Raw genomic sequence first — 13757 nt, forward strand, 5'->3', positions numbered from 1 at the left:
GTCCAAGACTGGTGATTCCATACTTTTTGCCAGGGTTTGTACTAACCTGGAACGTCACCGGCTCCACTGAATCCTGTCCCTGTACCATGTGTTTGATCCCCAGTGCCCTCCCCTCCTTAGCTGTTTTGCTCTAGCGAGTCATTTCTTTTCTCATTTGTTTGTTTGTTTGTTTGTTTGTTTGTTTGTTTGTTTGTTTGTTTGTTTGTTTGTTTGTTTGTTTGTTTGTTTTATGCACATGATTCTGTGTTTATGAGCAAACATAGGTTCAGAGCATCTTTTTTTAACTCATCCACCCTACTGTGAATTTCCAAGCTGCAAAAGGTAGTGTGACCATGTTGCACAAAACCTGATCATCCATTCTCCCCCGTGTTTGTTATACGTATGTAAAAAGAATGGATGTTCTTAACTGCAAGTTCCTAGTCTGTGAATGTTCACTGACAATGGCAATAAAACTGATTCTGATTCTGATATTTGACCTAATGTGTGCGAGGATCAATGAAAGTCTGGTTGCTCTGCAATACTGTCACTGGTTCTTATTGTGACTGTAAATCCTTTCACCACCAGCAGGGGGTGCAATGACACCGCCTGACACGAGTGACGTGTGTCGTCTGTTGCGTCTCCTGAAGCACTTCCGGTTCGTTCTTCCGACACATAACTCGTGACAGATTTTTTTTTTAATTAATTCCCTTCAGTCACATGTTTTGATGGGGACTAGCAACAAGAACCGGCTGCCGGTGTTTTGGGAAATCTTGTAAATATGGCTTTTCGACGGACACCGTAGGCGTAGTTAAATCTGCCGCAGAGGGCGAAGCATGTGGAGGGTTCAAGGTTTCATAAGAGGTGAGGGAAATAATGACAATGAGACTTGAGGGGAGAAAGAACATCATAACAACCTGACACTATTATATGTTTCAATCCAGAACTGAACAATATTCTTTACGGTTCCTAAGCCGTGTGTAGACATTAGTGTTTAGCTCAAAGATGATGACGTAAATGTCTGACAGGACTGACAGGATTATTTTGGTCCGGTTCAGAGGTTGTCTCTTGACTTTAGGCTCCAGTTTGTTTTCATTGTGAGATAAACAACCTAAGAGGCTCGTTTATTATTTAGTTGTTACGTCATTGCCTCGTAAATCTGTCTTACAYTGTCGATTAGTCCAGGCTCCCTGTTGGTTTGCTGTCACTCAGTGAGAAATATTGTCATTATTATCTGTTGTTGATGTAAAGCTATAAAAATAATAGCTCTTSTTAGTTTTATGTGTGCCTCTAGGTAGTGCTTTTTACATTTGTTCTTTGATACTGTTTTTTGTATGTATTAATATTAATATTAAGAGCTGCTTTTCTGTGCTCGTAGATAAAACAACCACAAACTTGAATTTTGGGAATATGTACATGTCAAATATATACATACGTTTAAGATAATTTTCAATCAATTGGGTTTTAATTGACAAAAATATTTATGCCATGGGTAAACGTAATTTTACTATCCATTTATTTATTTTTTCAAAAAGATCCAACAAATGCATTACATAACAATAAAAAACCACAGGTATTCAACATATAGAACGAACATCTAAAGTTTGTTCCAAACTCTGAGTGTTCAAGCATAGTGATTACAAAGTTTTCAACTGTTGTTTGAATTTTTGAAGAGCATTTCTACACATAGCTAAATAAACTGAGGTTCCTGTTTGAGACATGTCTGAATTTTTGAAGATAAAGGGATCCTTTTGTTTAACCACATATTTTCTGTTTCTCTTCTTCTTTCTGCCACCTGTCAGTTTTGCTTCGATACCATGGCAGCAGCTCTTTGCGATTGCCACCGAACCCGCATGTGGAGGACGAGGTCATCAACAGTTCGGCCTCTCTCTCCACGACTCGACACCCGCTTGACAGCAGGTACTTTTAACATTTCTTTTCTTTTCTTTTGTTTTTTCTAACTTCAGCCAGGTCTGTTAAAAAAACAAAAAACAAAAAAGAGCATATAGTAAGATGAAAGAAAGAGACTTTGAACTTTTCTTTTGCATTTCTGAAGCTGCTGTCCTGATTTATCTTTTGATAAAAAGGGAATTTTATGTTGAAGGTTAAACCTCAAACAGAAACCTCTTCGCTGTCCTTTCCTGCTCCTTTACCCTCTTTTTGAACCTGTTTAGTCCTTTTCCTGATTTTTCAGCTGCTTGCATCATCCAGCAGCATCTGCAGTGTGTTTATGTTCGTGTGTCTCCACAATGTTAGTTTGACAAACAGAAACAAATCAYTTTGGCTTTAACTGATTATTACATATTCTTGCACTTGAGTGGAAATGTAAAAAGATGATTAATTGTTATGTGCTGTGGTTATTGCAGATCTCGGAAGGATGACAGGGAGAAGAGGAACAAGCAAAGGACCTGTCAGTTTGGGGATACTGGGCTTCCATGTTACACAGCTCTGGATGCTGTGGGATGGGTGGGTTTTCATTGTTGCATTTTCAAATATTAAAATGCAACCAAAGACTAATTCATCTGTACATCCAGCATTGTCTTGTAGATGTCGTAGGCTTATCAAATCGTACAATTTAATTTTAACATCGATACCAGAACTCTCTGTTTTTTAACAATTTAGACAAACTCAACAAATAGTGCCTAATAGTTCAGCTTTATCAACATTCAGAACCAACTGTTATCACAGTAAACGCCTTAAAARCACCTGCAAGTTATTKATTTTGCCCTAATTCTGCTTGAGCRYAGTCACTCCTGATTTATCAGCTTTATCCAGCTTTCTTCAAAAGCAGATGTCAATGCATGATTTGCTTAAACTAGTAAATTCTCCCCCTTTGAATGTGAAGCTTTATTTGTAATTAAAACCTCAGAGTTTAAGTTCTCCATGTGACACACTGGCTGTTCATTGCTGACATGCAGGATGTCCTTACAGACAGCAGCARGTGTGATGACGGCCTTGTGATCGTCGTGTTTGCATTTCTCCACAGGGAATGGTCACAGTGCTGTTCATGCAGGCCTGCAGAAGGTTCCACTCCACATTCTCCTCGGGCTCTGAACCCAGTCCCGGTCCTGAATCCCTGACAGCTCCCACAGCTGTGCAGAAGTGTGGATACCGGATCCTGCTAGAGATATGTAAGCTCCTCTGGCATCACCCATCGTGCACCCATGGGAACTGAACCTCTTTAATCCCATCAAATGAAACTCAAATCAAAGAGTACTTTTGCACATTTTTGCATCCTAAACATGTTTTCTTTTATTCTTTTGTAACTAAAATCCTGACCCTGTTCTGTTGCTTCTGTCTGCAGTATCGAGGCGCGATGTCGTGCCCAGAAGAAGAAATGTGTTGTGCCTGGAGGCCGTGCCGCAGAGTCAGAGCCAGGATCAGTCTCTGTCTAGCAGCGGCAGCGAGCCCGAGAGTCTGACGTCTGACAGTTCCTCCTCTGACCACCAGGGGGAGTTTTACTATGAGAATGGTTGGTTCTGTGCCTCTAATGCCTACACTCTTATCAAATATTTTTTGAAAATATTGTCTTTTCTTGTATTTTCTAACTCATTATTTTCTGGAGTGTGAAAGTGCATCATTTTATGTCCCTTTCACACAGAAGAATTACCTTTATACGAGTCCTGTCCTCTGCGGAATGATGCCAATCCAAACCCCACAGAGAAAAAAGATGATATGGTGAATGTCTGCCTTTCTTCATTTAATTTATCTATTTTATTTTAATCCACATCAAGACTTGACTAAATATTTATGTTTTTGTCTAATTTCGTGTGTTTGTCCACTTTTGTGATTCTAGGCAGCATTGGCTGAAGAAAGGCTGYCGGAAGCAGCTCTTAATTTCCAACATGTGGGAGACAGCAGCGTTCCTGTTATCCTCAACATCATTGGTCAGAACTCACTGACAAAATTACTTGATATTACATATCCATTACAATTCATGATATAAAAAAATATTTTAGTGTTTAAGCTTGTATTTTTTTCTATACATCCAACAGGTTTYGAAAGTGCCAAGAGTGAGAAATATGAGGAAGCTTTTACCTGCTTTCTGGCTGCAGCTCAGCAGGGTTACAACAAGGCGCAGTTTAACACCGGAGTGTGCTACGAGAAAGGAAGAGGGGTCAGAAAGGACAAAGCAAAGGTACGTTTTTTGATATTAGTTAATTTTGACTCTTTAGGTTTTTTGTTTCCTTAGGAAACCTTTAACAAGCAGAGTCTGAATGTTTATTACAGTTTAAAATGCATAACTTTGTAGGTTTATTGGATTTTTTCGTTTCAGTCATCACTATCAGACCAATTGGCTTTATGCCTCAAAATTCTGTTATGAAAAAATTTAAAGAAGTAATAAAAAAGACAGAACAATAAAAACAAACTGGTTCTAGAGTATCTTTTGGCACATTGCTWTTCAAGTAARGRTTCTGCTAACACTTACCGTACTTCYTCTTATAAGAATCTACAAAATAATGTTTATTCTAATCATAATTGTATTTTAACTTCATTATTTTAAGATCCTCTTTATTTTCTCTCCAAGGCTCTGTATTATTACAGGCAGGCAGCAGCCGGTGGCCACAAACAAGCTCAGTATCGTGTTGCAAAGCTGCTTTTGACCAGCAGGGGGCAGCAGAGTGTGGAGGAGTTAAACACAGCTGTTAACTTACTGGAAGAAGCTTCTAAAGCTGGACTCACCAAGGTACAAAACACAACACTGTCCTTTAAACACATCTTTGCATCTCTAGTGCAAATTTATACGAACTATTTGTAAATACTTGATTCTTATAAATCGTATTGTAATTTTAGCTGTATTGTTTTGTATTCTTGTCATTTAAAAGTGGCATTGAAACTGTTTATAGAAAAGAAAAATACATTTTACAGTCTAAGAAGCACGGACTAGGTTATTTATAAAACAAGGCAAATTATTTTTGATGAATGGGAATGTTCAGTCTGTCAAACTGTCACAACTGAATGAACACTTTCAACAACACAGTTAAATGTCCATTACTAAAAGAAAAAAAAGGAACCAAAAGATACATTTTTTGTGTCCTCATATAAAATTGTATATGTTTTCTAAATAGTAGCTGCTAAACATGATTGTCCGCATAATTCAATGTCAAAATGACTTAAAAACATCAAAGTAACTTACAAATWTAATATTCTTTTGTCATTTAGGATTATTATTCCAGGATTGGTTTTTTCTGTAAGCTCTTTACTTATCTTTATTTTCTCTGTTAGTATCCATGGTTCTAAACTGATTTCAAAGTCATCTGATTAAAGCAAAACATTTTATTTCTCCTGTTCAGGCTCGGGTTTGCCTGGCTTCGTTGTACTCTCGAGATCCAGCGAGATATGGATGCAAGTCTATCGAGTACCTGAAGATGGCAGCAGAGAGTGGYGTGAGTCTTCTAGAGCTTTCTAAGACGTTTGTCGATAACTTTTGGACTATTGGAGATAAATATACCCATGAGTCTTTGCACTGAGACAGTTGAAGACSAGAACATTGTTTGTTTGTTTGTTRGCTCAGGACGACACCGCCCTGTTTTTCCTGGGTCAGTGTTACGAAAGCGGCTTTGGCGTGCAGCGGAATTTGAGGGCGGCTGTTGAATTTTACAGAAAGGCAGCACAAGCAGGAAACAAGCAAGCGAAGAGCTTCCTGACACCACCTCGRGACATATACAGTAAGGGTAAGAAAGTAGACACGTTTATGTTTGTCCTTACATTTTGTTTCTCGTGAGCAACAGGAGTGTTTTAACTCTGTTGTCTGTCTCTTCGTAGCGGATGATGCGGTGTTGCGCTCCATCCGCTCAGCTCCGTGCTTCTCTGCGCCAGAGGCTCTCGGCCAGCGACCACCTTCCTCGCTGGCCGCTCATGTCCCATCCTCTGCTGGTCACCCTGCTTCTCTTCCTCTTCTTCCTCACTCCTGGAGCACCGGGTCCTTGTCATCGTTCTCTCCTCCTCTTCACCTCCATCTTCCCATCGCTGGGAGCAAACCATGCCAGTGGACTGTAGGTATAGGATAAAGTCAGTACGAGCCAAACAACTTGTATTACAAAGTGTGAGTGTAGTTTTGCCAAAAGGAAAAAGGTCAGTGTGTTAAGTGTGTACATATTGGGAAGTTCATAAAAGTGTTCATAGTTTTTTTATAAATATATTTGTGGGTGCCGGCCAAAAATCTTGTTTTTTAAGTCTACGAGAGAGGCTTAGCAACAAACTTGTKAAATCAAAGGAGCTTACAGTCCTTTGATTGATAGAGATGATGTTATTTTTTTTATCAGGTCTCTGTTGTGGCAAAAAAAAATAAATTCTACGTGCCTTTGATTGCATTTCTCACCTTCCGCACAAGTTAAAAGAATTTACTGTAGATTTTTTGTTAGCCACCGGAGTTGCCAAGTTTACTTTAACATTTCAAATGTTTGTGATGARATGCCAAGTTCAGAATCGCTACATGTTTTATCCTTCAACCTGTTAACCAGATATGCTAATGTGAATTATGATGCACTGTGAGGAGGTTGTTACTGTTAAACGCACATTTTAAAACATAATGAATAAACTAGCAAGGCTCTACGGTATCTTTGTCATTTGTGTGAAAACTCACTCAGAATAATGGCTTGATTTGTTGGATGTGAAGTGGTGGACATTCCTTACATTCTCACAATATTTAAAGGTGCCAGTGCATAAACACAGAAGTACCCTTTTTCCAATTCCTATTAATATAGCACTTTAGATGTAATATATATAAACAGATTTGGTTCACTATTTGGCAAGAAACTGGACAGTTTTGTCTCTTTCTTGTTAATGCATAATGTTTATTATTACTACGAGAAAGAGACAAAACTGTTTATTAACCTATAACCAATAAATTAATAATCTATAAACTATTTCTCTTTCAAATACGAACAGCTTGATCAACAATAGAGCTATGATTTTTGGTTGTATTGTTTCGGACAGTGTAAACAAAAATCTACGAGCAAAAAAGAAAAAATGCTGAGATTAATGAAGTTGTTGAGAAACAAACACAAATACTTAAGTTTGAACAGGTCACAAAAAAAAAGCTGATGATGTAGTTTTTGAACAATCTCAATATTTCACCATATTTGCAAGGTTTATTTTATTTTTAATTTTTATGTTGTTGTTATCCACCCCCACCCACGCAGAATGGTCAGCTGATGTCCCACGCTAACTTTAGGACTGTCGAAAACATAAATAAATGAATCATGTTTTGGAGAGTTTACATCGTTTTTGGTAGGCTACAGTTTTGCATCAAAACATTTTTATAATTAAACTTCAATTCCTTCAAAAAATAGACTACTGTTTGAAATCTGCTTTGTGGTCTACTTGCTCTYTTTTTGTCTAATGCAGGTTTTGCTCCCTTTAGCTAGTAATTTGCTCCTTTTAGATACTTTTGCTATTTTAGCTTTTTGATAGCCTTTTGCTACTTTTACCTAAACCTTTGCTGCCTTTAGCAGGTATTTTGATACTTTTATTGTTTCGCTGTTTAGTTTCTAGTTCATCTTTGATACTAGGCCTACTTTAGGTTTTTGCCAGGCTTTTGCTACTTTTTAACTATGCTGCTTTTAACTAGTATTTTATTTTATTTTATTTTACTGTCTTTAGTTTTTATCTACTCTTTGATACTTTAGCTTTTTGCCATCCCATCATGGAGTGTCTCATATGTATGTCCATGAGGGCTGGGCTCCGGAAGGGGGATGACACTTAAATAAATAAAAATCAAATCAATCAATCAAATCATGCTAAATTAGACCACAGGTGTGTGTTTCTCTCTCTTTCTGAGGAGCAGTAATGTGAGTGTGGCGCTCTGAGCGGGTTCCTGCATGATGTAACAGCCGGGATGATGATGATGATGATGATGATGTGTGATTTTATTACCTGAGCAGCTAAAATACCACCGTCGGATTCAGGCGGTCTGCGTGTCCTCAGTCCGCGGCTCTGATTGGCCAGCTGGCTCAGAGAGCTCCACAGCGCCGCGTCACTCCGGGATCATCTGGCGCAGAGAGAGAGCGCAGCTCCGCCGCCAGTAGCGGAGCCACCGGGCGATTGGGGGMGCTGGGAGAGGGGTTGGGATGCGATCTGATGCGGGCGGAGTGCCGCTTAAAAACAGCCCCTGACTTCGGCCCTGCTCGCCGCCGAGTGTCGGGTCGTCGCCGGAAGGGAGGCGCAGGACGAAGCGGTGAGTGGACGTAAACAGATGCTCTCTCGGTGGGGCGCGCTCCCCTCCCAGTGCGGCGTGTTCTTCAGGAAGGGGAGAGAGGGACAGGATGCGAAAGATTTTACTGCGTCTGTCATTAAATAGACAAATTTAGCTTTCGGCTATGACATCATCTTCACCTACTTATCCTGGGGATTTAGATTTGTCATGATGGAGCTGTTTCTGGATGATGTCAGGGGAGAGAGAGTTTTATTGAGGCTGCAAGAAGCGAGAGGTGCTCGGGTACTCCACCCATGACATCATCGACTTTTCCAAGTTCATTTTCCTCCCCTGCTCGTGCTTTCATCTGTTGCATTCCTTTTTTTGTGTGTGTGTTTCTTGCAGAAGTGATGCAACTCGGAACTGAGGACAAATACATTGAAGATATGATGTCATAATGTTATAAATGATGTCATCAATATGTAAAGCCTTATAATGAAATCAGTTGAAAATTCTAAGTCTTGTGTGTYGAAAAAGAAGCAAGCTCAAGGATGCCTTGTTTGAAAAAGACCCATTTCTGATTCTTTGCTCTAAAAATAGCAGGACCATTCTTTTTAAATCTGTCCTCAGTTCTTTTTTWAATCTTTTTCAAGGTAATTTATGACAGATCACTCCTGAGATATCAATGCTAAAATTCAAAAGGCATCCAAATAAAAGAAGCAACAGGAATAAAAAATAATAATAATGGCAGACGAAGACATGATGTTTCTGTTGCTCACGACCAGCTTCCTGAATGACCTCCACTGTTATGATGCACAACAAGTATTTAGTGACTTTGCTAGTGGATAATAACCACCTTCTTCGTGTTGACGGTGTCCTGCTGTCTTGCAAACTGCTGTGTCATTCTCCTCACTTTCCRTCGCCAATAACCATCCCTTTCTCCTCCTCACACTCCCCTGTATCCTCTTCTCTGCCCCACTTTGCTACCAGAGACCCGGCTGCGTCGTTGATGATCCAGTTTGTCTGCAGCTCAGACACAATGGGGAGTTGAAATTCTATACATTAATCATTCTGACAGGCATTTTTATGTCAGGAAGACCTTAGCTTTGAGTTTCACCTTTAGAAGCATACGTTGTGGCCGTGTACCAACTCAAGTCTATATGAGAGAGTAATTCCATYCAGTTTGCACAATAAGATTCCCTGAACCTGACGAGACGGGTCACTGTAATGCGTGCACTTGTTGACATCGTGTTTGAGTCGCAGGCCTGCCGACGAGCACATCYGTCAGCACTAACAGGTTGTTTTCGGGCTCAGTGTGATAACAAAACATCCCCCCTTGCAGAAGAGAGCAGCTAGAGGCCCCGCAGGGAACWAAGTGCACCATCCAGATATTCTGCCTCTTGTATTTTCCCAAGCTTTTATCGTGCTTTAAAATCTGCTGCGTTTGACTTTTCCATGTCTCTGGAAAAAAAAGGCAGATGATGACTGCAGCTTTCTTCGAGGAGGAGGCATGCATGCTCAGGATTGGGTGACGGGGGTTGTTTAGCCATCATGGTTGCGTGTCTCTGGACTTGTTTTTCTACCAGCTCTCCARGGGGTCGACCAGGCTAATTAGTTGGGATTTTATCCACGTCATGTCTTAGGATCTGAATGATTTCCTGCCACTCTCTCTGTTGCTACCCATCTGCCCGTATTCAGCATTACAGAGCTGATCCACCCAAGAGATGAAAGAGACACTTCTAGCTAGTTAGCAGGAACTGGCTGCCTCATCTCCCTCTCCGCAGACTAGCTTACTCCTCAGCTTTAAAAAGCCAGCGCCGGTTGAGTAAATTGAGGGTCTGACTCATTCCTGGTGTCATTTAAATGCATCTGAGCGCTGCAACTAGTTTGATGCAGTGTTTTTTTAACACTTTAGTGGTGATGTCTCATTTGTAAGTGTGGGGCGTGATGCTAGAAAGGAACCTGCATCACATTGTATCAATATTCCATTGAGCTGCAGCCAAAGATATGGTGAGAAAACAGGTTGACCATTCAAATTGTCTTGCAAGAAACTTTAAAAAATGTCTTGGGGAAAAAAATGCGTGTTGCCACACAAACACGGGCAAAAACATTGTCAGATGATAAAAAATATTCAATAAATTTATTCTAAAATGATAACTGTTGCATGATGTCTAACAGTAGATTCCTCTTCTCCCATCAGCTCCATCCTCGAGGCGTCTCTCCAGTCAGACACAATGTCAGTACAAACTCCTCCCCTCTCCCGCTCTGGCTCCACCCCCTCCACAGGGGGTCTTGCAAATCGTAGCGGCTCCTCAGCCACACCTCCCACCTCTCTCAGTCTCCGCTCTTCGTACAACCAGCTGCTCAGCCGCGACGTCATCAAGGAGTCCACGGAAACGGGAGGCTCGGCCACCTTACCAAAGAGCCGTCAGCGGTACGCCATGACCAGTGTACGGAGTGCCATGGGGATAAGTGACAACCTGGCTTTGTCCTCCAAATACCAACCTGGAACCAGAGGTAGAGGCCTCCCGACCAAGTCCTCCTCCAGTTCCGCCCTCTACTCCTCATCGCTCTCATCGTCCTCCTCCATCTCTAACAACCCCAAGCTGGCCAAGAATGGAGCCAACATGCAGAGACGGGCTGAAAGCCAGCAGCTGGAGTTGAGTCGGGCCAATACAGTTGACAAAATTCACAACGATCTCATTAATAATCCTGGTTCTGATTGGCTAGAGTTCGGGAAAGACAACTCGCAGTTGCCCCCGTTTCGTAGAAGGACCAAGAGCTTCTTGGACTACCACAGCAAGGGCTGGGATCTGGAACCCAGTTGGGAAAAAAAGGAGGACAAGGAGGAAAATAAGCAGCAGCCCTCCTCAGAGAAGGAGCAGGACAGCCCAGTTAAAGACAGAGAGAGCCAAAAAGAGGATAAGACCAACAGCAAGCAGGCCTGCAACGAGGAGAAGGCAGAGCCTGTAGCGGAGGAGGATGAAGCGGAGGATGAACCCACCCCAACACCAAGACAACCCCTGCTACCGGTGGTGGTTGAAGCTCCTCTTTCCTCCACCTCCTCCTCCTCTACCAACAGTCCAGAGTGGGTCCCCAACATCCACAGCCACCTGCAGAACCAGCCTCCAGCGCAGACCAAAGAGGAGATGTCGGTCCAAGTTCAGGCGAGTCCACGTAGTCCTGCAAAGCCTGCTCGGAGCTCCCAGCCTCGAGTGATCAAAGTGGAACTGCACCCCAACGATGAGAACCAGATTTTTCAGCAGTTCCCACCGTTTTCCCCCAAACAGGTCAGAGCTGCTGAGAGAAACACTCAGGCACCGCKGACACAGCAAGATCCTGAGCCGGAGACTGCTACCCCTAAAGTGGGATTAAGAATGGACATGACTCCTGACACTCCTTCAGGAGATGAAGACTCTAGCTGGACCACGCTGTCCCAGGAGTCCCCCTCTCCACAGACTCCAAAGGAGACAGGTTTGTTTGGTTGATCTAATGCATAATTGGAAATGTTTTGCTTTTAATTGTGCCTCAGTTGGAGCCCATTTCTTTCATACATTCTGTTGGGTCTGGAATTTTACAAGAAGAAAACCTGTTTTTTTAGCAAGTAAGTCACTAACAGCAGTGCTGCGAGAACCTTTAAGGCCCCCTTGAGCAACTTTATGGTGCAGAGAGCGATTACGATGGAAAGAACAGGATACTGCAGAGAACAGGGTGTGAAAAGACAAGATGGTGGGAGGTGTTTTTTCATGAATGTATACAGTAAAAGATAAAGATAAAACATATACACCTTACTGTTCCAAAAGGAAACTTGTCCAGCTCTTTAAGCTGCCAAATCTTAGCATACTCAACATACACTTCCACCAGAAAATGTCCCTTGATGGCAGAGGATTTCGCAGATTGGTAACACACTATGATTTAAGTAAAGAAAGTGTTTGGTCATAATGCATATTTTTCTGTGCCTTATAAATCACAGATTTTTCTCATAAAAAGATTAATATAATGTCTTTTCTTTGCCGTAATCTTTAGAGCTGTTGCCTTGCAATTTAGACTCTAAGTTCTTATGTCGAAGCAATAACTAAACAGTATAAGATCAAGACAAAAGAAAGAGGGAAGACTGTTTTTAATGGGTAGTATTGCAGGGATCTAACCCAGAGTTGCTATGACATCATAAATTAACTGTGAATACACTGACCATCACTGAAATTTTCTCTCTCACCATTTTATGTCACCATCATATGCGTTCTCACAGATCCTGTGTGTGTTTTAGTGATATATTCATGTGCTATATGTGTTCTTCCCTCTGCAGACGTATGGGTCGAAGGGGACCTGCCCCCAGGCTGGCGGGAGATCTCAGATTCCTCAGAAGTTTATTTCTGGCACGTTCCCACTGGCACAACGCAGTATGACCGACCAGTCGCCTCCGTCGACCAACAAACTGCTTCCATCAATGAACCAGATCCTGAGCCTGACCGACAGAAAGATACACAGGAGTCCCTGAAGCTGCCGAACGAGGTGAAAATGCCCTCAGATCCAACATACCTTAGAGCAGTGGTTCTCACTTCTACTCTGTAGGCGTGCACCAATTGCAGTTTTCTGACCAATCACCGATCTTTAAAAAGTCTGACCAGCCAATTCCGATTTTGTCTGATATAGATTTTTTTTTAAAATAGCTGACACTGCCAGGTGATATAAGGTCACAATACACCTTCAATGTTCCAATTTTYTTTTATGGAAAAACACTGAACAATGTCCTTGTAGTATCCTAGCAAAAGAGGACAGTGACTGATTTTCAGACCTTTGCAGAGGTAGATGAGAAGCCTCTCTTTTTTCACCGATCTTATCTAAGCATTGGCTGATCTCCCAAAATAAAAAAAAAACGGTTATCGATTCACTTCTACTTCTCTGTCAGCCCCCCCCCATCCCCTCCCCCCAGGGAGTTTAAATCCACTCCCCTGAGAACCTGATAATGTTTAATTATGTATCTGTTCAAACTATGAAAATAACTTTCTGGCACCAGCATTCTGCATACAATCTCTTGATAATAGTAGGGTAAACACTRCATTAGATATATGATAGATTAGACCTTTATTGTCATTGTACAGAGCACAATGACATTACAGTTCAAAACYCCTATTCAGAAGAAGACAYAACATAACAAACATAGGAGAACAGGTGCCCTGGGTCATGCTGCCACTGARCCTGCACAAAGCAAGGATCATCTTCATGAAGACATCATYAGGAGGTGCAACCCTTAACAGAAAAACTTAACCACACAAGGAAAGATTGGGTTTAGGCATTGGCATTAGGTAAAAGAAATTACCTTTTGAATTTTGTTGATTTTGCTGCCTTGAACCATTAATTTAGAATTTAACATTGATTTAAAATCTATTTTTATATTAAATGAAGAAAAAATGTTTATTTACTTTTAAATACGTAAGGTATCCTGATTTCAATGGTGCTCCATCAAGGCCAATTATGGATCAAGCATTAGTGTTGTAGTCAAGGCCACCTAACCCAAGACCAAGTCAAGACCACAGTGTCTCGAGACCGAGACAAGACCAAGACTTTTAGGGTTTGGACCAAGTCGAGCCCAAGACCAAGACCAGGAAAAAAAAATTAAAAAAATAAACAAGTGTCCTAAAAG

The 13757-nt window shown here is 41.3% G+C and overlaps 2 protein-coding genes across 3 annotated transcripts in view; both read left to right on the forward strand.

Moving 5' to 3' along the window:
• Positions 1–715: 715 nt before the first annotated feature.
• On the forward strand, positions 716–6536 carry dele1 (DAP3 binding cell death enhancer 1; the record flags this gene model as incomplete). The annotated part of the gene is given in 12 exon segments (XM_014007817.1): positions 716–840; positions 1779–1896; positions 2343–2442; positions 2963–3107; positions 3281–3448; positions 3578–3654; positions 3773–3863; positions 3972–4114; positions 4505–4663; positions 5271–5363; positions 5492–5651; positions 5743–6536. Coding segments are annotated over 12 exon segments (1527 nt in total). The 3' UTR covers positions 5988–6536.
• A 1433-nt stretch (positions 6537–7969) lies between these two features.
• apbb2a (amyloid beta (A4) precursor protein-binding, family B, member 2a) overlaps positions 7970–13757 on the forward strand; it is a 49475-nt gene continuing 43687 nt past the window's right edge. For both annotated transcript variants that reach the window (XM_014007823.1, XM_014007828.1), the window contains exons 1-3: positions 7970–8155; positions 10314–11587; positions 12420–12625. In XM_014007823.1, the coding sequence (XP_013863277.1) occupies positions 10348–11587; positions 12420–12625 (1446 nt within the window). In that variant the 5' untranslated portion in view covers positions 7970–8155; positions 10314–10347. The remainder of the gene's footprint in view (positions 8156–10313; positions 11588–12419; positions 12626–13757) is intronic.

This window comes from Austrofundulus limnaeus, unplaced genomic scaffold (genome assembly GCF_001266775.1).
Source record: "Austrofundulus limnaeus strain Quisiro unplaced genomic scaffold, Austrofundulus_limnaeus-1.0 Scaffold1, whole genome shotgun sequence".
Taxonomy (NCBI): Eukaryota; Metazoa; Chordata; class Actinopteri; order Cyprinodontiformes; family Rivulidae; genus Austrofundulus; species Austrofundulus limnaeus.